At 51.2% G+C, this 24323-nt stretch overlaps 3 protein-coding genes across 3 annotated transcripts in view; 2 read left to right on the forward strand and 1 right to left on the reverse strand.

Moving 5' to 3' along the window:
• The window catches only part of LOC131212908 (flotillin-2), a 129853-nt gene that overhangs the window by 67816 nt on the left and 37714 nt on the right, over positions 1-24323 (reverse strand). The window lies entirely within an intron of this gene.
• Positions 3915-4301, forward strand: LOC131212909 (knob-associated histidine-rich protein). The gene has a single exon (XM_058206991.1). It carries the CDS (start codon positions 3915-3917, stop codon positions 4299-4301), a length of 387 nt encoding a protein of 128 aa, XP_058062974.1.
• Positions 4427-6805, forward strand: LOC131212905 (glucose dehydrogenase [FAD, quinone]). Its single transcript, XM_058206987.1, has 2 exons — positions 4427-4582; positions 5087-6805. Exons 1-2 carry the CDS (start codon positions 4427-4429, stop codon positions 6803-6805), a joined length of 1875 nt encoding a protein of 624 aa, XP_058062970.1.

The raw sequence follows: 24323 nt of genomic DNA on the forward strand, positions 1-24323 counted from the left end.
GTCAGGCTTCGGTGGCCTGGTCATGTCATGAGAATAGCGGACGACAACCCACCCTGCAAACTCTTCTTTGACTACTCTAAGACTCTGTTGTATAGGCCAATTAGTTCACATACTGGCCCACCTGGTTCGTCCAATCCAATGTCCAATGTCGAATCTCCTCAATGGACCAGATAGAAAACTCCATCGGATTAGTATCTTGGTAATTGAGAGAACGATATGACGCGTGGCACGTCGTTTCGTCGACAGTCTTGGCTTAAGCGAATTTTGTTTTGATGTGGTCCCTTTCTTCCGTCGTCTATCGGCAAGTGTAACGTCAGATCAAGGATCTGCATGTGCGAATGTTTGGACAACAAGACTGGAAAGACAAGTTGGGCAAATGTTGACCTGAGGCAAACGAAACGAGGATGAGTATACTAGAATCCATGTCGATTTTTTTATTATAGGTACTCCGTCAATCTCTTCCCCGAGGTTGGCTTCCCGGTCGGTCGGTACACTGAACCGGGTATGGCACGGTGGGGCATGCTAGGAACATTTTAGTACGCTACGTCCACCCAGGAGCACGGTGGTTGCCGCGTTAAGCCTTGGTTGTTGTCGCGCAGTACGCCTTGATCTTCGCCGGCATGCTTTTCGACAGATCGATCGTCTGTGGCTGGTTGGTGGTCGGGTCGGTAATGGTGACCGTCGCCGCTCGGCCGTTCGCGGCGGCGATCATCTTCGGCAGGTACACGCAAAGGCAGCTGCGGTAGTCGGAGCCACAGCCAACCGAGCGGTTGTAGGTCTGGGCCGAGGCGAACCCGACGGCCAGCACTAGCGCGATACAGAACAGTAGCCTCATCTTGGGTCCTTCGAGAATTGAGCGGGTCGGGATTGGCAACGTTCGGGAGCCTCACGGGATATCCGGGAACTGAATGGGTCTTCACCGGCCTCACGGAGCAGCTTTTATACGGTGGTGCAGGGGATCTCCAGTTCGCAATAATGGATGTCCATTCGAAGCGCCAGAGACCAAAGCAACATGTGGTTGCCAGGCCAAACTGCGCCAATTTACGAATGTGTTGACGAAAACATCATCTGCAACAATGTGTCGTTTGTTTTGCCGTACCGATGTCAATGCATGGTGCTGTTACTGATCGAAAATGCTACTCGCCAACGCGGATCTCGTTACTGACGAACGAACCACTGTGGTAGTCCGGGAAGTCCTGGAACGCTTCGTGGCACCTGGGGAACCGGAACTTCGATTTTGCCCGTTCCTTTGAAGATCAGCTCCCCCCCCAGTACAAAGGCATCGATTATGACGCGAGGGCGGTTCCGGAACTGGATTCGGGGATAGGAGTATAAAATGGGCCACCGTTGGGCGAACTAACCAAGTCGTCTTCGGAACCAACAGGTGAGCTTTACGCTTCTTGCCTCGTACTCTGAACCAGAACGCAACGCTCTGTACTACTTACTCGCGCACAGTGACAGAACTGTCAACTAAAACCAAAACACTCAAACATGACTAAGTTCATCTGCACCGCACTCGTGCTGGCCTGCGTCGCCATCATGGCCGTCCACGGCCAGTACAAGACCAACGTCAAGTGCACGTCGCTCAACGACTGCATCTGCCGGCTGCCGTTGATCATCGGTGCCGTGAAAGGGCGCACGGCCAAGGCCACCATCCAGGCGTCCGGCACCGCCGACCCGATCACGGTCGACCTGTCCCAGCAGGCCAAGTCCGTCGAGGACTACTGCACGCAGGTGCGCCAGGGAAAGCAACCGAGTGCGCTCCCCGTGTTCAACAAGCCTGCCGCACCCGTGAACACTGCCAAGCTGGCCCGTAAGAACCCCGCCCAATGGTGTCCCACACCGATCGGCTCCTAACCACACCCCCGTTCTTGACTTTTCCGCAGAGGTTCAACAGCTCCTGGCTGCGCGAGGTTAATGTCCCGGCGGCGGCACACAGGCGGACCGCGGGGAACATCGGTAGAGTGTCGGATGCACCACCACCACCGCCGAGCACTGCGGCGTCCACTTTACTTTAGAGCCGAGCGAGAGCGAGGGAAAGAGATTCGTCATATGCAAGTCAAACGTTCTATACATCACCGTTAGCCACGAAGCCATCCATCTCACGGGGCTAATGTAAACCGGCGTTAATAAAAGATCAAACCATAGGCATGGATCTACACAATGCGCTTGCATTTTTGGGCTTTTGTTGGGCAAAACTGGGGAAGAATTGCCAAGTCTACGCAGGGAGGGATTGCCAAGAACTGCCTGTGGATCATCAATCTCGGCTTCGTTTTAGTCAAGTCTTCCAGGTGTTCCGCAATAGAGTTGGGCTGTAGTCCGTTAGCAAGGTCCATAGGTCCTTTGGACAAAACCCAGACAGAATGTCAGCTGCCAAAACAATTGGTGAAAGTTGACGCCCGCGTCGCCTTCTCAACTAACCTGCCAATTCTTGAAGAATTGGCGGGGACAAAACGATCAAAGTTCAGCAATAGGAGGATCGCATCTCCAACCAGTCAACAGGTGAAGTTCCAACTCCTGGCCCGTCCTGGTCCGTCCGGACGAAGGTTCGAGTTTTTGCCAAACTCCACTTTTACTTTCATTTCCGATCCGTGTTAATTGATCGTGCGGGCCGTGGAACTCGTGCACGGTGGCCCCCTGCGAGAGTTCCAAGAAAAACGGAACCACCACAACGGCCGTAGCGTCAGCTGACGGAGCGCGGAAAACAGCGGCGCCTTCGGCTGGGGTTGACGGACTTGGCCGTGGTCGCGTGCAATGCCCGATCGGTCCCGTGTGTGCGGTATGTATGCGGGCACCCGCCCCGTTCCTAGGTGCTTGGCTGACATTAACATTGAAAAACGGATGTCGACATGAGCGGCTGGTACCGCGACTCTAGCGGTCTAGCGGTTTCGACCGGCGTCAAAAACGAACATAAAACCGCAAGTACATTGGCACCGGAGGTGTGCATAAATAAAGTGCAGTTTGTGGTTTCGGGAGACGTGAGTACCTTCAGGGTGACGTCTGGAATGATGAAGAGCCCCACGCTGCAAATAGCCCCCCCACGTGGGAGATGTTTTACGGGAGAAACAAACAGACTCCAAAAACAAAAGTAAACAGGCTGGCAAAACGACAACCTATCCACGCCACTTACGTCAATTCGGCACACGTCAGTTCGGTTCAATGAAGACATTGTTCTGCCGTTGTTTTTGCTCAAAAATTCCTTCGAAACATCTCGCCGCCGGTTTGGCCTCGAGCAGTGCGTGATGGTATCTGGCCATAAAACAGTTTTATGCCTCTCTGATCCCTCTCCCTATCTCTGTTGCTTCCTCGGAGAGTGACCTGAATACCTGCACAGTTTGACCAAAAAGCTATAGCCCGTCAGTGGCCGTTTGATAAAGAAACAAGACGCGTAAGACGCAGCGGGTACGGCAACTAACCACGTGCCACGAGAAGTTACGGGGATGAGGTGATGATGATGATGATGGGAGTTGCCGGCCATTCTGGAAGGCTGATCAGGGAAGTCGGCCGCGGCCGGAGCACGTGGGGCCAGTAGAAACAGTTAGCTTTAATGAGATTAGGATTACCGACGGCGGCGGCGGCGGCAGCGGCCGGTAATTATGATTGCCGTCTTGGGCCGGTGGTCCAAAACGCGATCCAGACCTACGGCCGGCCACTATCAAAAACACACACCCCTCACACGGAAGCAGACTTCTTGTCTACGGGACCCCCCCCTGTACAGTTGGGAGCGCGTGTGTGGGTCCGCCAAACTAACCTGGTTCTTCCCGGTGCTTCCTCAGTTCCTCAGTGTACTCAGAGTGTGCGTCATATAGTCAACATTGAGCTAACTTTCTTTCTCTCTCTCTTTCTTTTTATTTCTTTTCTCTCTCGCTCGCTCGCTCGTGGTCTTGCGCCTCGCCGGGCAGAGCTTTAATAAAATGGGCCAGGAGAAATCTTTGCCCTCCAGATGTACCTCCGCACATGACTACCACCATCACCACCATCATCACCACCACCACCACCACCACACGAGCCCGTCGTCGACCGCCTCCACGACCTCGTCCGCCGTGCCGTCCCGCTCGCCGTCCACCGCTTCGACGACCTCGTCCGCCTCGTCCGCATCGGCCGCCTCCTCGTACAAGAGTGTCGAGCGGCAGACGAAGTACCTGAACGAGCACCTCTATATCAAGTCCTACCTCGACATCGAGGAGGAGGACCGCAACGCCAAGCTACTGTTCCAGAAGGTGCGCCCCGGTGGCATCCGCAACTACACGCCCAAGATACTGTCCGAGAACCCGAAGCAGGACCTCGATGTGTGGATCTAGCGGCCGGACCACGTCGCACCGTCCGTAGCAGCAGGCCTAGCAGCCCTAGCATTCTCAACCTCAACTCACAACCCGCGGCACCCGCCTTCCGCCAACCCCTTTCTTCCCACCCCCGGCACCGTGCGATGGCTCTTGGACTCGCTTCCGTAGCGGCAGTAGCTGGAGGTCTTGCGCACACCCCCCTCGCACTGCTCACCCTGATACCACTTTTAGCTGTAGGAGTCAATTACTATAGATACCAAAGTGTGGACCCGGAAACCAACCCAACCGACCAGCAAACGGTAGGTCCAAGCCAGCCACTACTAGAGTTCCTAGAGGGTACCCTCAAGGGGGAGGCGAGAGTGAATGAGATTCAGGATTGAACCATCTGGGTGTTTGCATTTTATACTACCGATTACTTGACTTTCAAAAACTCCATTCTGGAAATTGTAAACATTTGGTAAAAACTTTGACATTCACGCGATGGGACAATAAATCAAACTGTACGAAATTTGAAACGATCATTTCCATCTCATTGGAATTGTCGTATTTGGGGCTCGGAAAACCCCACATGTCGTGCAAGAGACAGCCATCATCATCGATGTTTGGGTCTTGTATGTCGGAGTTCTAGAGCAGTGTTTTGGCTAGCCGTATCCTTAATGGATAGCAGGAGCAGGAGAACCTACTTAGGTGTCGATCCGTTCACCTCGCACTTTCACCCTCCATAGCCCTAGTGCTAGTTCCCCTTTCTGTATCTAATGCAGCTAATGCCCGCCATGTCTGTTTTCTCGCACTCTTCGCCACAGCTCAGACGATACTATGACTTCATCGTGATCGGAGCCGGATCTGCTGGGGCGGTGGTGGCTTCGCGGCTGTCGGAGATCGGGGACTGGTCGGTCCTGCTGCTGGAGGCCGGCGGCGACGAGAACGAGGTGACGGACGTGCCGTCGCTGGCCGGGTACCTGCAGCTGACCGAGTACGACTGGAAGTACCAGACGACACCGTCGGCCGATCGGCGCTACTGTCAGGCGATGATCGGCGACCGGTGCAACTGGCCGCGCGGCAAGGTGATGGGCGGCTCGTCCGTGCTGAACGCGATGGTGTACGTGCGGGGGAACCGGCTCGACTACGACCAGTGGCTCGAGCAGGGCAACACCGGCTGGGGCTACGAGAACGTGCTGCCGTACTTCATCAAGTCGGAAGACAACCGGAACCCGTACATGGCCCGTTCGCCGTACCACGGCGTCGGCGGCTATCTGACCGTGCAGGAGGCACCCTGGCGGACACCCCTGTCCGTGGCGTTCGTGCGGGCGGGCGAGGAGATGGGCTACGCGAATCGGGACGTGAACGGAGCCGACCAGACCGGCTTCATGCTGCTGCAGGCAACGATGCGCCGTGGTAGCCGCTGCAGCACCTCCAAGGCGTTCCTGCGGCCAGTGCGTCTGCGCACCAACCTTCACATTGCCATGAAGGCGCACGTCAGCCGGATCCTGTTCGATGGCGAGCACCGGGCGTACGGGGTCGAGTTCGTGCGCCACCAGAAGCGCCAGTACGTGTTCGCGAAGAAGGAGATCGTCCTGTCGGCGGGCGCCCTCAACACACCCCAGTTACTCATGCTGAGCGGCGTCGGTCCGGCCGCGCACCTTGCGGACCTGGGCATCCCGCTCGTGTCCGACCTGCCGGTCGGCGACAACCTGCAGGATCACGTGGGGCTGGGCGGGCTGACGTTCCTGGTCGATCAGCCGGTCACGGTGAAGACGGCCCGCTACAGCTCGATCCCGGTCGCGCTCGAGTACTTCCTGAACGAGCGTGGCCCGATGACGTTCCCCGGCATCGAGGGTGTCGCGTTCGTCAACACCAAGTACGCGGATCCGTCCGGCAAGTGGCCCGACATCCAGTTCCACTTTGGGCCGAGCTCGGTCAACTCGGACGGTGGCCAGAACATCCGCAAGATCCTGAACCTGCGCGATGGCTTCTACAACACCGTGTACAAGCCGATCCAGAACGCGGAGACGTGGACGATCCTGCCGCTCCTGCTGCGCCCGAAGAGCACGGGCTGGGTGCGGCTCCGCTCCACCAACCCGTTCGTCCAGCCGTCGATCGAGCCGAACTACTTCGCGCACCCGGACGACGTGGCCGTGCTGGTCGAGGGCATCAAGCTGGCGATCAACGTGTCGCACACGCAGGCCTTCCGGCGCTTCAACTCGCGGCCCCACGCGATCCCGCTGCCCGGCTGCCGCCACCTGCCCTTCATGTCCGACGAGTACTGGGCGTGCACGGTCCGGCAGTTCACCTTCACCATCTACCACCCGGCCGGCACGGCCAAGATGGGCCCCAGCTGGGATCCGGGCGCCGTCGTCGACCCGAGGCTTCGCGTGTACGGCGTGTCCGGGTTGCGCGTCGTCGACGCCAGCATCATGCCGACCATCATCAGCGGCAACCCGAACGCGCCCGTCATCATGATCGGCGAGAAGGCGTCCGACATGATCAAGGAGGACTGGGGCCGCCTCGTCCACGGCTGGTGACCACGTGGACCAGGGCGGCGTAAACGCAACTCTACTCTAGCTAGTCAACTAATTACGGTCCGCGACCGCGCGGTCCGGCTTCTGTTCTGTGTAAAATAGCATTCCTCGCCCATCATCCTCGGCCAGGCCGCGGATGGGCACGGCACGGCAGAGACGCAGCGCGGTGGCGCAGCGGTAGGCAAAAACTAGTGAAGTTTTTTGTTTTAGAAAAATTTTTACAATTTACCATTGGGACCCGAACCGGGGAGGGCGCGCGCGCGCCCGACTAGGTTACTAGGTGCACTAGGTCGCCGCTTCCGGGGGCGCGCTTGTAGCACGTGTGCGTGTTGTGTGCCTGTGTGTGAGTGTGTGTATGTAGGTGGGCGGACGGGCGGGCGGCTGCGTCCAGTGAAAGGTGATTGTAGAAATGATGATGAACCGCCCAGCAGCCCTGCGGTCCGCGGCAGAGACTTGTACATTACGTAAGAAAGGCGGGAGAAAGGGCCGAGAACCGGAAAAGGACGAAGAGGAAGCAGAGCCAAACATTTAACAGTGTGCGTGCGTTCGATCTTGTGTACAATGGAAAACGTTACCAATAAATAAAGCTGGAGTTTTGATAGTGAATATATAAAATAAACCGAGCAGGAATCCCACTGAATGGTGCCCACCGATGACCCACTTTCCGAGACGGGGAGGGCGCCCCATACTAATCCCGTGGTGTTCTCCCTGACTGAAACCGAAAGCCTCGATTAGCGCGATGATCTAAATCCGGAACCGGCCGAAATCGGGGCTAAGTGAACCGGCCACCACCCGGCTACATATTAATGCCAGGCCTAATTCGTACGCAGCTCGCCCGGTGGGGGCTTCGTTTCACCTCACACTAACCCCACTGGCCAGATGGGATGCCCAGCTGTGGGCGGGCGGGCGGTGGCGGCAGCAGTTCATTGCATATTCCGTGCGCAACGCAACCGCGGCCAAGGCCCGGTATTTGGGCAGCTGGCGGTCGGTGCGGGATGTGCGCGTGCGCAGCAGCACACACTTTCGGTAATTTACATAATGGTATGTGCAGATCTTATCGCTCTCGATGCACCGCAGCGCGTGGTAATCGTTTTTCTTGTGATTTTAAGACCTCATCAAGCGAGAATGATGCACAAATTCATGGCCTCGTAACGGGTGTGGTTTTTTTTTTTTATTTATCAACAAAACAGTGCAAACAGTAGGGATAGAGATACTACAGCTTAACATCCTCAAAGAAGAAACGACGTGACTCGTCCCTAAATCAGAATCTTGAGTGATCGCGCTATATTAGTAGCAAAAATGAACGCTATAAATGCTATCAACTGCAGCGTTCTAGATGGAGTATCTGATCGATGCTGCGAAAATCAGGACGAAGTAAGAATTTACCGGCCGGTAAATTTCTTAACTCGCCTTATTTACCAGGACTGTCTGATAGATATTTTGAAGTTCGCAGGTTGAAGCTATTACTATTCTTTTGAGAAATATCCATTCGCCGAAACGTTGTAATTGTAGTGAGTTTTCCATCAAAAAATTATTAAATAGGAAAAAATATTGAATTGAATCATCGAAGCCACTATTAGTGCAAAATATAAAGGGAGAGATATACAATGTTGTATGTACCCTGCTCACGAATTGGAAAACCGTCAGCTTCGTTTGTGTAAACGTTTGTTTGTTCACTAAATGCCATTGATATCAATGGTGTGATATCTGATCTGATGATCGAAATAAACTATAATGTTTAATGAAACCAAAACGAAAATACGGAGTTCTAATTACATGACCAAAATTTTACAAAACCCTAATTCAAATGTAAAGTTCCTGGAATACAGCGGCAATACAATTACCCGAAAGAACCCCAAACCAACCGAAATTGAAAGAAAAAAACACTGTAAGAAGCGAAGCCGAAACGAATTTTACAAAGCGCCTATAAGTATGCAATCAGCTGAACCGCTGAATCCATTGGTAGAAAGCTTCACGGACTGAGTGAAAGCTTGCCCCACAAAAACCATATAAGGTAAAAAACGTTAAAAACAGGGTGCCCCGTCAGATCTAGAAAGTTCTCTGACTTGGCGGCTACACGAAGCGTGAAAACTAGCGTAAAATTAATTTGTAATGTCAAAACGTTTACGCTTCGTGTGGCAGCAAAAATATTAAAACGAAATGTGAAACGTGTTTACGTTCGTGTTTTTGGTCCAAGAAAATAGAAATAGAAGAGAAATTAATTGATTTCTGAATTTTTTTATCTGTTTTTTCCGATTTTGTTGCTATACCAGCAATTGAAAACATAAATTATCCTCTGTTTGTAAGCAAAGCGTATGAAAAAAATAATTACGCTCGGGTTTACGCCTCGCGCGAGCCGTAAACGTTTTGACAGCGCCGCAGCAGTTTGGCATTAATCGTTAATGTCAAAATCATTACGTTACGCTTGATGTAGCCCCACAGTGAGAGTTATGCGGCCTGGAATGTAATGTGCTGCCGTATCTAAAACGGATTGAATATATTTTTTTGGTTACAAGCCCGGAATTCACACCATAAGTACCGTATTTTTCCGTGTATAACGCGCACTTTTTTCCCAATTTTTTTAGCTCTAAAATCTGGGAGCGCGTTATACAAGGGTAGTAAAAATTTTGTCTCCTCCAAGCATACAAATGTGCCCTTTTAGGTACATATTCTATAGTATTATTGAATAAATTATAAAATGAAACACTTGTTAGGAATATAATTATCCATACAATATCGTTTTTAAGTCATGGCAGGGAGTTAAAACAGAAGTTGTTGTGAAATCATTTAAAAAATGTGGCATCAGCATGGATCTGAAGATGTCGCAATTTATGAGGACTCTTCAGAGAGTGACAATGAGGAGTACATTGAACAGCAATTGGAGAATATCAATTTGTCAGACAGCAGTGAATCTGAGTTTGAAGATTATTCCGAAATATAAAATACTAGTATGTCTTTTGCAATGTATACGCATTTTATCTTGAGTCTACTTTAGAATATTTATAGAGTATTTAGAGTAATACATTATTATCATTTGATATTTGTTGGATATCACATATCTGAAAAATGTAAAGTAAAAAATTTGTTTTCCAATTTTGTTCTCGTAAAATATGGGTGCGCGTTATACACGGGTGCGCGTTATACACGGAAAAATACGGTAATTCAATTGAAAATATTACAAAACAGTGCTTCCCATCCGCACGATCGTATTAATCGTATTTTATGTGATTTCAAGCCGGAAGTTATGTGAATGGAATTTTGAAAGCTTTAACGAAACGTCGGATAACAACGCATATAACCTCCTGATGGTGAATTCCATTGAATAAACGACCGAATGAGGTAAGATGAACACAACGAAATCAAATGCTTAACTATTCGGAAAAATTTACACTTTTCCTTTCCTTGAAATTGCTTCATCCTTCAGCTAGCTTTAACCTAGATAACCGGCCAGCAAAGGATCGCAGCTCATTGGATCAAATATTAAATTATCATCTTTTCCCCACGTTAACTGATGTGACACACAAAATATGCAAATTGCGTTTCGTGTGCGTTAACACTTTCAATCATTTCAAACGCCGGTGCATCTGCCCGAAAGTCGTGTCCGAGCCGCGCCAGGAACAGAGAGAGAGAGAGTGAGAGAGTATCACGTTCAGCTATTCATTTCCCTAGAGTTAACGTTACACCCTTCAAGGTTACCCATCCGGGGTTTGGCGTCCTGTATGCGCAATCATCGTCCGGCAAGCGTCCGGTGTTTCCGAACTTCGATGGCATAATCCGATGTGCGCAGCAATTGCATAAGGGGGAACCCATTAAACCTATGCGAACGTGAACAATGTCACAGAAAGTCGAATGGGGCGGAAATAAAATCCGAAAACCCTCGTTACCAGAGTTATGAACTGACCAGACCAGAAAAAATAACCTCCCGAATCATTGATGGGCAGTGCACGTGCTCCTGCCCGAGCACACAGCACTTGACTGACATTTGAATTCGCCGTAGCAACAGCATTAGACACTTTTGGGCTCCTCGCTGGCCCGGGAGCGCCGTCTTTAGCCGGCGGTACGATTAAAATGGGAACGTTAGGAAGCCGCCGCAAGCCGGCTTCCCGCCGGTCCACGCGGCACGGCACTACTAATGGACGCGGTTTGTCTTGCATAAGGCCACAGGGAATGCGCACGGCGAAAAGCGGCTCGTTCCGAGCTCTCTCCGGTTTGGGAGATTGGGGGACGGCCACATTTGGGGAAAAGCAGATATTCCTTCCACCGAGCACACACATGAGACAGGCTCCATTACCGTAGTGGGCACACCACACTGGGTCTTGCTGAATTTATGTAACCGATGACGGATAATTTAGTTAGCTTTTGGGAGCGAAGATGAACGAAAAAAAAAACCGCCATTGCGAGTGCGATTGCTGCTGATAAATTACGATCGCGCTGTACGGACCATCCTTAATGCCTCGACGGCGGGTTTGGGACGAGATTGAAACAACCAACACGAAAAACAAGGAGAACTAATCAACACGATTACCTAAGGCTGGGCGCGCAATGGACGGAGTCCATCCCGATTGAAACATCAGCGCACGGCCGGAGCATGAATTATTCATTGCAAATCGCGCGTTTAGCGTCTTTCAAATGTTGAAATAAATGTAGCAAATTGCATGCGTTCGCGATCGAAGTGTTACTGCACAAAATTCCACACGCAAATCGCTTTTATCAGAAGGCTGATTTGGCCAACGTAAACACGGCATATTTTCAAGCTCCAATTACTCGGACACCCGTGTGTTTCGGCTGCAAACCACACAACAACCTGTCCCAGGTGGTGGCGGTGCGAATGATAAGCATTAGACGGACCCCGACGTCCATCATGCGTCATAGAATGCAGAGTAGCGTAACGGGGCGATGCGGCCATTTCGGCACCGGGCACGATTGAGAAACCTAAAACAACGCCACATAAACCAACCATGCACGCGGTTCTACTGATTCTTCGCGCACGCAAATTTCTTCAACTTTCTGTTCAACGCTCTTCCATCGACCCGTACAATCTGATCCCTGAACGCTACCGGGTCTCATTAGGAGCTGGCGCGCAGATTAATTATCACCTACGATTACGGCACCGTGGGTCACACACTCCGATGTCTATCATTAGACAGGGAGCGCGTCTTCGCTGCCGGCGATCGATAATGGTTGGCCGGCGGCAGAAAAACAGCCACCGCAACCGAGTCGTGGCGATCCTTTTCCGGACGGTCACCTCGCTTCACAGCATAATTTTCTATGCTACCGAATCTGCCGCCCCGCCCGTTTTAGTGGCCCATAAAGCGACGTAAAGGGAGGCTGTTTTACGATACGCCGTAGCTGCGGTGGTAGGCAGGCTAGTTGCATTATGCAAATGATCGCGGTCCACGTGGGGCGCGCATAAACATTGCTGCATGCGCACGGCCACGCCCGGCGGTGTGTACGTGCGCCGGTGCACGAGCAAATTGCCGACATGGAAAGACGATCGTTAGCTGAACGTTCGGGTGGCATCAGAGCCCCCCTCCGTAACGGCGCAGAGAGCCCCATTGACTTACATTTGGACGCGCGGTGTTACGGCGCCGGGGCCATGGCGAGCTTCCTCGCGTGGCGGGTGGGCGCGTCACTCTCCCTTTTTCTCTTCGGCCACGGCCGTAGCGCAGGGGATGCCGATGATGCTTAGGTTAGGTGATCGATCACCGTCTTTGGCGGCGGTTCCGACAGGCAGCAGCAGCAACGGGAGCTGCCGCTGGCCAACTGACCGGCTTTTTATCGAACTGGAACTGGAACTGGAAGGAAGGACTGCATCACACATCATCAGGTGGTGTTTGAAGAGCGGCGAGCCGAACGAAGGACAGCGGGCGCCGCACACCACGCGGCGAAGTTCTCCTGGCGAAGAAAGTGAGATTGTGTGCGTCTGCGTGGGTTTTCTGGTTCGGTGCAGTTTCTGGAAGCAGGTTTCCCGCTTGCCCGGCCGATGAAGTCACACGCTGTAAAAAAGGCATGGAGGCCGCGTGCGCACCGCTATTGCATCACAACCCGAAACGTCTGGTAGCAGAATGCACACACACCGGTGACAGCATAGGTACCGGTTCCCCATTACGGCGAACCGGCGATGCGTGGAGCAAAGCGAAAGAAAAAAAAGGGGCAACGGCATAGGACACCCGTCTGGGGAGCATTTTAAAAATCATCTACAATAATCGCTGCTTCTCCGGTTCAGTCACTCAATCAGCTGCTTTGTAGACTCACAGGCCCCGGCAGATCCCCGCCCGGCTAGACCCTGCATTTTCTCACAACCGGCAACTCACGCAACGTCAGTCAAGCGCCGGCAAGGCAGTCGGAAGGCACGCTTCCATTTCCGACGTGTGCCGCCGCCCCCTTGTGTGACGAGCTGAACGCACCCGGCAATCATCTCTATTGGGCTACCGATTAGGCTGGAGGAGGTCCTAATAGACACATATCAGGAGCGCTTGGAAGCGTTTAATTAAAAATTAAACCATGAAAAGCAACGGTCGACGGTTAGCTTTGAGAGTTTGTTCGCTGCTTTCCGTTAAGCACGTGCCGAGAGTTTCTGCAGCACAACCGCAACTGTCGATGGCATCGGCGGGAAGGCAACAGAAAACCGAAAAGTTTGAAGGCGTTGCCCGGGATCGGTTATTTTTAAATCTTAAAATATACGAAGTGTTTTCAGTTATCTTATTTCCGATGATTCCACAGCAATAAGATTAAAAACATCATTGCGTCTTTGATGTTGATTTTGTATGATATGTTAACATATTTTTACAATGAAGTAATGTCCACAATCAGCCGCCAATTAAGAGACAGTTTTTGTGAGCTTTTTAATAAAAAATATAATTATTTCAATGAATTCACAATACTATTCGCTGTTTACTATCATTTGTAGTTGATATTTGCTTCCCTTCTATCTCTACAGAACTTGTGCTTCAATCCAAAATACATCCAGAGAATAAAAAGCGCAGACTTTGTGTTCTAAGCTGACCTCAGACTTCTTTTGTATAATAAAATTGATAAAAAAAGAACATTTCAATGGTCAAAATAGAGCTGAACAACCAAACAACCGTCCTAACCCAAAATCGGCTAAGCAATCCCTTCCGGCAAACCAGGAAGCGCGAAGCTTAAACTCCTTATGATTTCTTTCGCTCCAGAGAGGATGCTGACTTCACTGTACGTAGGCAAACCCTCAATGTTTGATTGTTTCAACAACTTTTGATATAATTTACCCCTTATGATTTTGAAACCCCCCCGTTCATCACACACTCCCGTGAAACCCGTTCATCACACACTCCAGATCGCTTCCGGATGAGGCTCTCAACGGTCCGGCCATCGGCTAATGCAATCACCCTCGAAAGCCCTCTTCTATTTACCGATCGGCGCATAATCTACTCCTCAAGCCATCGATTGTGCCGATCGCAAGCGATCGATCAAACGCGTCTAGGTCGATTCATTGGGCCCAGCGTCTTCCCTGCAGCGCTTAGGACTCGCGCGCTGACGGGGGACGAGTTGCATCATCGAGAAAATTTTCGCAGTTTCGTAAGGCTCGGAGTGCGAGCAGTACCAGAGCAACCCCAAAGCGACGCAGAGAGAGCGAGAGAGCGAAGCACCGGAGATGAATTTGAATAGGTCGAATTGTTGGGGAAGCTGAACATTTTACGATCATTAGTTCCCTGCCCAAACCCGTCGAGCACTTCAATCGCTGCCTGCTGATGGGCCCCGGCGCCCGGCCCGGTTTGGATCCTATTAAAGCATGCAGGCATTCTTCACGCCCTGCCTCAATACATCATCGGTCGGATCGGTGTCCTTCCCGCTCGCCGCTGCATGTAATCGCGACCGCGGTTGGTCGGCTGGGGCAGGTGGAATAATTTAATTCCACCCCAAGTCCCCAAGTCCCGAAGTACGACCGCGAGACCACGAACAAGATTTTACGTCATTTACCCACCATATTTTGTTTTTGTTTTGGTCCATTTTGTGAATATTCATTTGATATGGAAAGCGACGAACACCTTAAATGGACACGAAACACGGTCAGAAAAAAAAGAACCGTGCATCAAACACCTTAAAATCTGCACTCTGGTCTCCTTGGTTGGCCAGACGTTGACATGCTGGCTGGCGCCGTCGCACATCCCCCAAAGAAAGTCACCCTCAAACACACGCAAATGCATCACCGGACTCAACGCAATGCGCAGAGCCGGCTCCGGTTGCTCTCGGAACGGGCGGTCCGCGTTCCGAGAGGCGATCCGTTCCGTTCGCTTGCATCTTTGCAAATAAACACACATTACGCTCCCCGATCCACCACCCCTCGATCTGGCCCCCCTAGCCGCTGGTGGTTCAAGGCAAGGCAACAGTGAAAGTGCTTTCGGCGGCGGAATGTGAGCGATATTACATCATCCCACGTAAGTGGGTCGAAAAACAGAGAAAAAAGCTTAGCGCGGGGTACGTACGTGAGCAAGCTAAAAAAAGGTTGTGGTGCACTCGGACACTGTAAATGGCAGTCCCCCCCCCCACACACCCATAAGCTGGCGAGCACCGCGTGGAGGCAAACATAAACACCCGAGAGCGAAAAGTCGGAAAAGCCGAAAGATCGTCCCAGGCTGGCAGACCTGGAACTCGCCGGGCGCCGGTCCAGAAAGTAAGTGCGCTGCGTCCGCGCACGTAGCATCGCGCGGACTCCCGGGATGGATGATTATGTATGAGTGCCATTTACGCTAGGAAGCGCATTAGTGTGCCTGATTATCGGGGGCCCCGCGTTCGCCCCATCATCATCATCAACGCTCGGCAAAGAACCCGACCGCCGGCCTCGGTGAGGCAGCCACCACACCACACCATCAGCTGACTTATCACCGGTGGGATAATTGAGCCAACCCCCCAGTACAGGCAGCAGCAGCAAAAGCAACAACAAAAAAGTGTCTGTTCCGCGTGGGAAGTCAATCGCACGTTCCTCGCCTTATCGGGCGTTGAAGTCTTGCGTACGCGATTTCGGTTTAACACTTGAACCGGGGTGGATTTTCTATCCACAGCAAATACGCTGTAGTTGTTGCAACAACACATTCGTCATTTAGTCAAAGTAGTCGTTTACTCAAAAAATCTTTTTGTACGTAATTTATTTGTATAATTATTGAAAAATTTTAATAAACAAATCGCTAATTCAGCTAATTCATTTGCTAGACGATCAACTCATGAGTAAAAAGGTAAACAAATTTTATTATGTTGTTAACAAACGCATTATGAACTAAAACCGGTTCCCAATCTTTTGATTGTTATTTTATACTATTTTTTTATCAGAGAGACAGGTATCATAAGCTAATCGCAAGGCATCACAAACACCGCTTAATGAAGACCACAACCCCTGCTGGATTGGATTATAGCTATATTCTAGCCTTCTCAACCACAAAAAAAACGACCAATTGCTTCGTGCGCGACTTCCGCAGGAGCTACCCAAACGAAAGACTCTGCACCGCACAAAAAAGACAACGGAACGACGTACGCCCGAGCTAATGCGAGGTGATATCTTAATGCGATGCTAATGCGATGCGATATCGATATCATCTCAATTCCCGGACTAGATCAGGACCGGCAGCATCGGCGAGGCCCCAGGTCTAGCTACCGGGGTGGGCGATAAACGAAGAGCTTAAGAGAGTTGGCGCTCGTTGTCGCTCGTTGTCGCTCGTTGTCGCTGGGAAAGAAAGCACCTAAACTTATCGCAGCCACCGCAGCACTAGGGCGCACACGCTTAAGGGCCCCAGATTATGTGGCCAGTGGGGACCGAATGTTTACTACCGCACAGGACCCGCGCTCGGGGAACGATCGTTAGTGCCCAGTCCCGTGTCCCGCGCAGACGATGGCGATGTAACACGCCACGAGGTCCAACGGCACCGCGCAGAGAACAACGCGGGCCATAGAGCGCGCGCACGCCGCTCGTTGCTCCTACTCTCTCACCTTCGGTCGGTCTATTACTTTCCCTTTTCCACTCTCACTCTCGTCGGTGTAACGGTGAACCACCACCAGCGCAGCGTCGTGGCTAAGCTGGCCTAGGTCGAACCGAGCCTCTGACTTCGTTGTCGCGCAGCGCATTATTACAGGCGCTCCCCACCCCGAGATCAGCGGCAGTCCGCGGGTCCCCCGACACCGGCGACCGCGTCGCAGCTTTCGGGGGCGATTTCGGAGGCCCAGCTCGGTTACTCGTCAGTCTTACTCCTGCAGCCGGACCCTCAAGACGCGTGCCGGCGTGCCTTCGTCAATCGTCAACAACTGTGTCCGTTGTACACCCCACACGAGGTATCTCCCCGGCCGATCGGTCCCACAGGTGGACCGGGCCGACCGTTATCTAACCGTTGCGTCGCCGGATGAGACAAGAGCCGGAGTGTGTGCCAGTGGTTCGTGAAGGACACTCTGCGGCGAGCCTATACGATTGCCTAGGCTCTTGGAAAGCAAGGAATTCGCTGTGTGTGCGTGTTTGGGTGTGCGATGGCGATCCAGAATGCGTGACGGAGGAAGTCAGTGTGCCCCGGGCAAGGACATCGAACGAGTGCAACAATTCCACGCGTGAAACCGTTCGCGAAGACACCACGCTCTAGAACCCTTGGCGAATTCCTATTAACCGTGCTCTACTTGGCGAGCGGAATTTAATAAATTTAAAAATTAATTCATGGCCAATGATGGATGCCAATTAGTCGGCTGACTGGAGCAGAAGGTGATCAGGTCGGTTGTACAATCAACTGTTGTCGGTGGTGATGGCGTTACTGTGATGAGCCGTCAATCAGGTGGTTACTCTTAGGCCGACATAAAAATGGCCATTATGTCATTGTTCGCTAACAAATGCCATCAATTTTACGATATCCTAATTATCGTTTGACGGCAACGTTTGGGGCACCTCGCAACGTGGAGGAGGCGAACGATTGTCCAAACGATTCTTCAATTAAACGCTCACTAGGTCTGGGCCGGCTGGGTGATTTATGACGCGTTTCCATTTGCGTGCAGTTACATCCGCTACACGCAACAAACTGCGGTGCTTGCGCTGAAAAACGTTTCCAAATGACTTATTCTGCCTCGACCATGACCACCGGCCACGGTGGAGCTTTAACGGAAGATCATTATCATTGTTCACTACATAGAGAGAGAGGTGTAGCGCCGACGCGATTATGATGGTGTTTTGTTCGTTCGTTTATGAGACAAGAAATTGCGCGAAGAATTTTCCGGAAACCGAAAGCTAGGAACAGGCGTTCTGGCGTTACACATTCGATTGATTGAGTTTTAACACCGCCGTGAATCTAATTTAGGAACCCCCCCGGGGCTCTTTTATCATTTCCTTGCTGGATCACACCAATGAAGACATTAATAACAGGAAACGGACCACGCACACCATGGCCAATCGATCGTCACCGGCGGTTGCATTGATCACTCATATTCCACAATATTCCCCAGAAGCTGTAGCTGCAGAACAGTGCACAGAAAGCGAGCAGCGACTCCCATTCAGCGATCGCAGCAGGTGGAACATCATAAAACGCTTTCCGCGGCCACTGCGGAAACAGAGCCAATCGATCGATTGAACATAAATTGGACGGTAAACAATAGCACCTAGCGTGCGCCTGTGTGTAAGAGTGCCGGTCAATGCAGTGAATTCCGCGAAAAGTGTAAGTGTTTACTCGATCAGTGTACGAATCGGTGTAACCTGTTCCTGATTTCCTGAGTCCTGCCCGGTTAGTGTCACCGAATTGTGGGCCGCTGTGTTGGGCTTTGTCCGAACCGAGCACATTGTTATTCGATCGGTGAAATGGAAAGTGCTGGAAAATAATAGCACGCGCGCTGTACGGTGGCAAATATATTGAGCACCTAGCAGCAAATTGATTCAGGTTACAGTGCCTTCGCCGGTAGCATATTTAGCTGGCGCTGGGCAGGAAGCCGGCAGTAGAAAGTGTGTGTTCTCGAAGGAAAAGCAGTCCAGCAGAAAATTAGAAAGCAGCATGGAAGACGAAACGCAACGCCAGCTGTGGATTATATTTCAGTTGTAAGTATCTTCGACTCAGTTCGGTATTGGGATCAATTTCCTTCGAATAAGAAATTAGTGTCGTGTTCGCAAAACTCAGCGTAGGTGCAATTCCTATCGCCACACTGCAAAAACCCCATATCGAGGATTTTCGCTGGGACTCTAACGCCCATCGCACGCCACGCAACAAGTGTCAATAGTTCATTGAACGCGACTGGGGGCCGCACATAACACGCGATTAACCTTTCGAGTCACGCCCGAGAGAGAGAGAGACAGCCGGCTCCAGATGCCGGCCAATGTCAGCCCTCACGCCCCATTTTATGCTCTACGCGAGAAAGGGAATTAAAGGCACCTCCTTAAGTTATGCCACCAACCACCTAGTCCACTGTTCCCGCCGCACGTACATAATCGATAAGGGAGCGATGACTGTTCGACTGACACACTTCACGCACCGGTTTTGCGTTTTTTCGGTTTTCGACACGAAAACACCGCGCGCGTCTGATTGATGACTGGGCCACGCCATCGCGCCGCGCGCCACGATTAACGACCTAGCCCGGTGGTCGCAATCGGGTGTGGTGGAAACAGAGCCAGGAAGACACGCGGTAAAGGTGTCCCCGAAAAGTGGTCAGCCCCAAAATCAACCTCGGGGCACCACCGAAACGCAACCTTCGCGGTTATGCAATCTCGCCGCGCTCGCGCAACATTATTATCGTCCATTATATCACTCCAGTGAACTTCAACTCTCGCGGCGACAACGAACCTAAAGCTTCGGATCGCAGAGCGGCCCAGCATCCCGCGCGGAACGCATGCAATACGCTGCGGATGACGATCCCTGTTCCCGGTGATCGCGCCTGAACCATTAACTGTGTCAGGAGGAAAGGTCGCCCGGTTGGCTCGGTGTTGTTTTTGATATAATCTGCCCAACCACACAGCACCAATACGTAATCTCTACGACTACGGGCGTAATCAAACTCACAGCTGACACAGTCCGCGGTGAAACTCCTCGAACAGCTCGACGGCTCCTTTGTCTTTCACTTTTGTTTACTTTCTTCAAGGTTATTCCCTGTCGCGATCGGAAGCCACCGCGACGTGCTGGTGTATAGAAAGTGAGTAGTGGAGTGACCCAATTTCCGCCGTGATAGGTTTTTGCTGGCCAATTATTTCCCCTTTCTGTGGCTTCGTCTAGACTGCTCTCGGTAACACGCTGCGTTAAGATGCGTTCCCACAAACGTCAAGAGTGGTCGTCGAGAGTGAATTACCCAACCAAGCCTGACGACCAGTTCTCGCGAGGACCACGTGAGAAACGTTGCCAGAATACAGGAGCAGTGACTTAAAGACGATGACCATCACGGAGGGTTGCGAATCGGATTTTATCCGGTTTCGCGGTGTCTCACTGTCTGCAAGGCAGCGCGCGTTACATAACAGAATGACGATCATCGCGCGTGTGGAAGACGAAGATCGAAACATCGTTTGTCTGGCCGATAAATACCACATGATGTGCGAAACAAGATTTCGTGGCACTGAAGGTCACTCTACTGCTCTCGGGGTGTAGGAAACAGTAGAAGGGCACACAAGAGCCATGTTGGAGTATTTCATGCCTTTGTGGAATAATGAAACCCTGGCAACCCACAATAGTAAGTTTGATCAGACGCTACCGCCAAGATCACAGGCGCTTCTAGAGAGCATAGGTCTAGAAAGGAGTGATGTTCCGACTAACATTTTGCTTGCGATCAACAACGCAAAGCAAATGTATCAAGTGTAGATGTATGAACCCGGGTTTTTTCAAAGAATTCACTGGTTTATTGCATTGAAGTGAAAAACTGTATTTTCTTCAAAGTATGCGTCATCGCTAGATATACATTTCTCCCATCTCTTTGCTAAATCGCCATCCCGGAAGAATTTTTCGTCTTTTGAAGCTTTGGTTTGGTTAGTCAACGAATTCGACTTCCTTGTAGGAATCGAAGTGCTGTTCAGCCAATGCGTGTCCCATCGATGAAAATGAATGATAAGCCCCCGCCCCGGCAAGTGCTTTGATTGTATCTTGAACCAGTTTTGCTTTGTGTCCATTGTCATGGAGCCAAACCACCGCTCCGTGTCTTTTGGTGAATTGCGGTAATTTTCCGATCAATGTATGCTTCAAACTGATCATTTGTTGTCGGTAGCAACCGGTATGGACGGTTCCACCAGGCTTTGGGAACTTGTGATAAACCACACCTTTCTGGTCCCATCAGACATACAGTATTGTCTTTTTGTCGAATCGATCTGGTTTTACAGTCGAAGTTGATGGTTCTTCCGAACTGGCCTGAGAAATCGTTTGTCTTATGTCCACACAAGCTGTTGGTTCCCAAAAATCGTTATGAGGAGGACCAAATTGACAGCTAGCGCCATATGTCTACACAATCCGGATTCATACGTCAGTTTCGCATATAAAACATTCTGGATGCCGGTGCAAACATTGCCCTTGAAAGTTGTCCGCCATGATCCAATATCGCATGTTCACAGTATACTGACACCATACGGGTCGTTACAGTGAGGGTGAAGGTGACAAGCAGTCTCTATCCAGCCACGCAGAAGGCAAAATTAACGCCTTTCTCGTTTGATGAACCGCATTACGGAACATCCTTACCAACGGGCCCCAGATGGTTCAAAACAATTAAATTGCAAACGAAACTCAGCTCGAAAGCGTGCGGGGTGAAAGGCGCCGTATCGGCTCGCCTCACCCGCTGGTGGACCCCCATCGGCCACAGTCTCCCCTCACCCTTCTGCGGCTCGCCACCGCAGGCCACAGCAGTAGCCGCGAATGATGATGCATAAGTGCCATTATTTCACGGGTTTCTAGTTTTTGCGTCACCACCGACCGACCGACCGGCCGACCGTCGACCAAACACGACGACGATTGCCATCAAAATGCACGTAGCATAACACTTACACAAAAAATCCATAACACATGCTCCAAGCGGTAGTCGCGGAGGTCCACCGCCGTCCACTGGCTTTGGTGCGCGGGTGTTACACGGCCAGACGCACCTTCAATTTGCAACCAACCCAGCCAGCCAGCCAGCGATAGCTCCGTGTTTAGTCAATCCTAATCCACAGCAAAGTTGAGCGTTCGATTCTTTCGCCAAATATTACATACTTTCGAGCATTAAAGCCTTAAAAGTGAAAACAGATTTTTGATAGATCGCCACCCGGGTCTCCGGGTCGTCATGAATCCTGGCGAAACATACAACATCCGCGTGGAAGAAAGAAAGTTTGCGAAACGATTAGAGGCCACCGAGGCTTCCATTAATCGGCGATGCGATGGTTTAGCAGGAGTGCCATTACTTCCACCGAACTAATGCCTCTCACCCGTTACTCTAATCGAATAAGGCCATATTTCATTGCCACATCAACCTGCGGACTCGGTTTGATTCATTTTGGGCCGCACCTGACAGACGCCGCATCAGAGGTGTACTTTCTCTCGCGGCTAAGAAGTGCTTTATTTGAAATATTGCCGCGATTTTAGCCATTATCAGGTGTATTCTTCTGACGTCCTAATTATACATCGAATGCGTGTTAGAAAGGCTAATATCAAGATCCATCTCGACATCAATCGCCTGCCGTTATGATTAAACACGTTGGCCGTGGTTCGCCGGCGGACTGCGGACAGGGTGTTATTTTGAAGATAAATGCAGTTCGAATACCACATAAATCATTAAATAATAAACCTTCAGATAGCTTGCTACGTTTGTAGCAAGTGAACATGCAGAGATCCTATCGTAAGTTTATGCCATCGTTCGCCGGGATCGGCATCACTGTTAACCGCTCGTTTGAGACCGCGCTCAAAACATATTTAAAAAAAACCAAAACAGGGACACTTTGTGCGCGGATCAAGCCACGCAATGAGGGTATCCCCCGTAACTCGACCACACCACGGCAACGTGTGGTCGTTTCGAACAAGCAATCCCGTGTCATGTTAGCACCGTTTCCTGCCTCTCCTCTTGGAACACTAGCCTGTCCCGGAGGTGGCGCCAGCGAGTAAAATGGGCGTCCCCTCTCGCGTACTAAAAAGTGGCGCCCCACAGTTATCGTGGGGCCGCGATCTCAGCCAGCCCGTCTAAGGCAAATGCATATGCCTCGATTGCTGATGCTGATGATTCGCGGCCGCTTAATCGCCTCCGACACCATCTTCGACGTCAGACTCCATTCTCCAGGACTTTCGTTTGACGAGAGCACGCGTACGCTCCAGAGACGAGGCATGCATCGAAAGCATTCGGGGAACCAACAACTTTTACTTTTCATCGCACGTATCAGGCGGAGGTTTAGCGAGGCACGACCGGCCAGCCCGCCTGATGCCAGAGACCAAAGACGCGGGAGACCTCTGCACGTCGGAAACACCTCGTAGGGAGGGTGCCGCCACGCCTCTCGTGTGGTGTTCATTTAGGTCTACTGGTTGCGGTGGCTTATGGACACACGGTGGCTCTGACATCGCTTGGGACATCGAGATTATTTAATTTCTCAATCGAGTCAAGATTATACAATCACTGGAAGATGTGCCCAGTGTCCTGAAACCTGTTCCGTCTGTGGCTTCGGATATGAGGGCGCTTCTCGTGCTTTCAACAGAGAGCCCGTCCGTTGCTAATCCAAAATGATTTCAACAAGAAATAGAAAAAATAAAACACACGCTAACGGGGTCACCCTTCCGAGGGACCCTTCGTTGGACTTGGCATGGAACGCCTCCTCTGAGGGCGACTTCACTAGCCTCGCACGATTCGCTCGCGTGTTGCGTGAGATGAAGGAATTCCACATCGGCAAAGACGATTACAGCCCATTGCGAAAAGTAAACTGTAATTTAGTAGACTTCTACACGTGACTCCAATTACGGTCGGTGGTAATCGAGCCACGGTACTTGGAAGTAATTTTGAATGACCAAACAACTGTTTGCTCGGTTCAGTGGTGTTCCATAAACAGAGAGAGTCTGAAAAAAGGCGAGAAAATCGTTGCGTACACGCACATTGTTTCATCTGTTCAAATATTGACACTCGACACACGAGAAAAGAGTCTAACGCTTTTGGTTTACTTCCGGACGAAAGAGCCTCGGTTTGTAAAAGAATCAACTCCACATTCACATTCACGGGAGAAATTTAATCCACAATCGAAGGAAAACAAATCGTATTCGCTCGAGCCACGAATGGTCACAAAATGACTGAAAACGACTTCAAGCCACGCTCTGGCTGGCCGGTATCTTGAACAAAGTGTGCGCCCATCAAACGCTAGTGCGACCGTAATGGAAATGTTGCAGTCCAATCCAAATCTCAATTTCTGCGCTACAATTACGCGCCCGTCTCTCGATCGTACATCGTGTCCCTGGCCGCCCTGGCACGAGGGCCACACACGGAAGCCGAACCGAAATGCATTAATCATACGCCCGAGACGGCCGTATGCCATAAAACATCGGAGTGTCGGAGCGGAGTGCAGAAAATGCAAACAACTGATCGTTTGCATTCGATGCATTGCGGCTGCACCTACGCCGTAGCC

Source organism: Anopheles bellator, chromosome 2 (assembly GCF_943735745.2).
Source record: "Anopheles bellator chromosome 2, idAnoBellAS_SP24_06.2, whole genome shotgun sequence".
Classification (NCBI taxonomy): domain Eukaryota; kingdom Metazoa; phylum Arthropoda; class Insecta; order Diptera; family Culicidae; genus Anopheles; species Anopheles bellator.

Bases quoted from the DNA above. Each gene is read 5' to 3' on its own strand.
- LOC131212905 (XM_058206987.1), top strand. From the start codon at position 4,427: ATGGCTCTTGGACTCGCTTCCGTAGCGGCAGTAGCTGGAGGTCTTGCG. The intron at 4,583-5,086 runs GTAGGTCCAAGC...TCTTCGCCACAG, and splicing joins ACCCAACCGACCAGCAAACG to CTCAGACGATACTATGACTT.
- LOC131212909 (XM_058206991.1), top strand. From the start codon at position 3,915: ATGGGCCAGGAGAAATCTTTGCCCTCCAGATGTACCTCCGCACATGAC.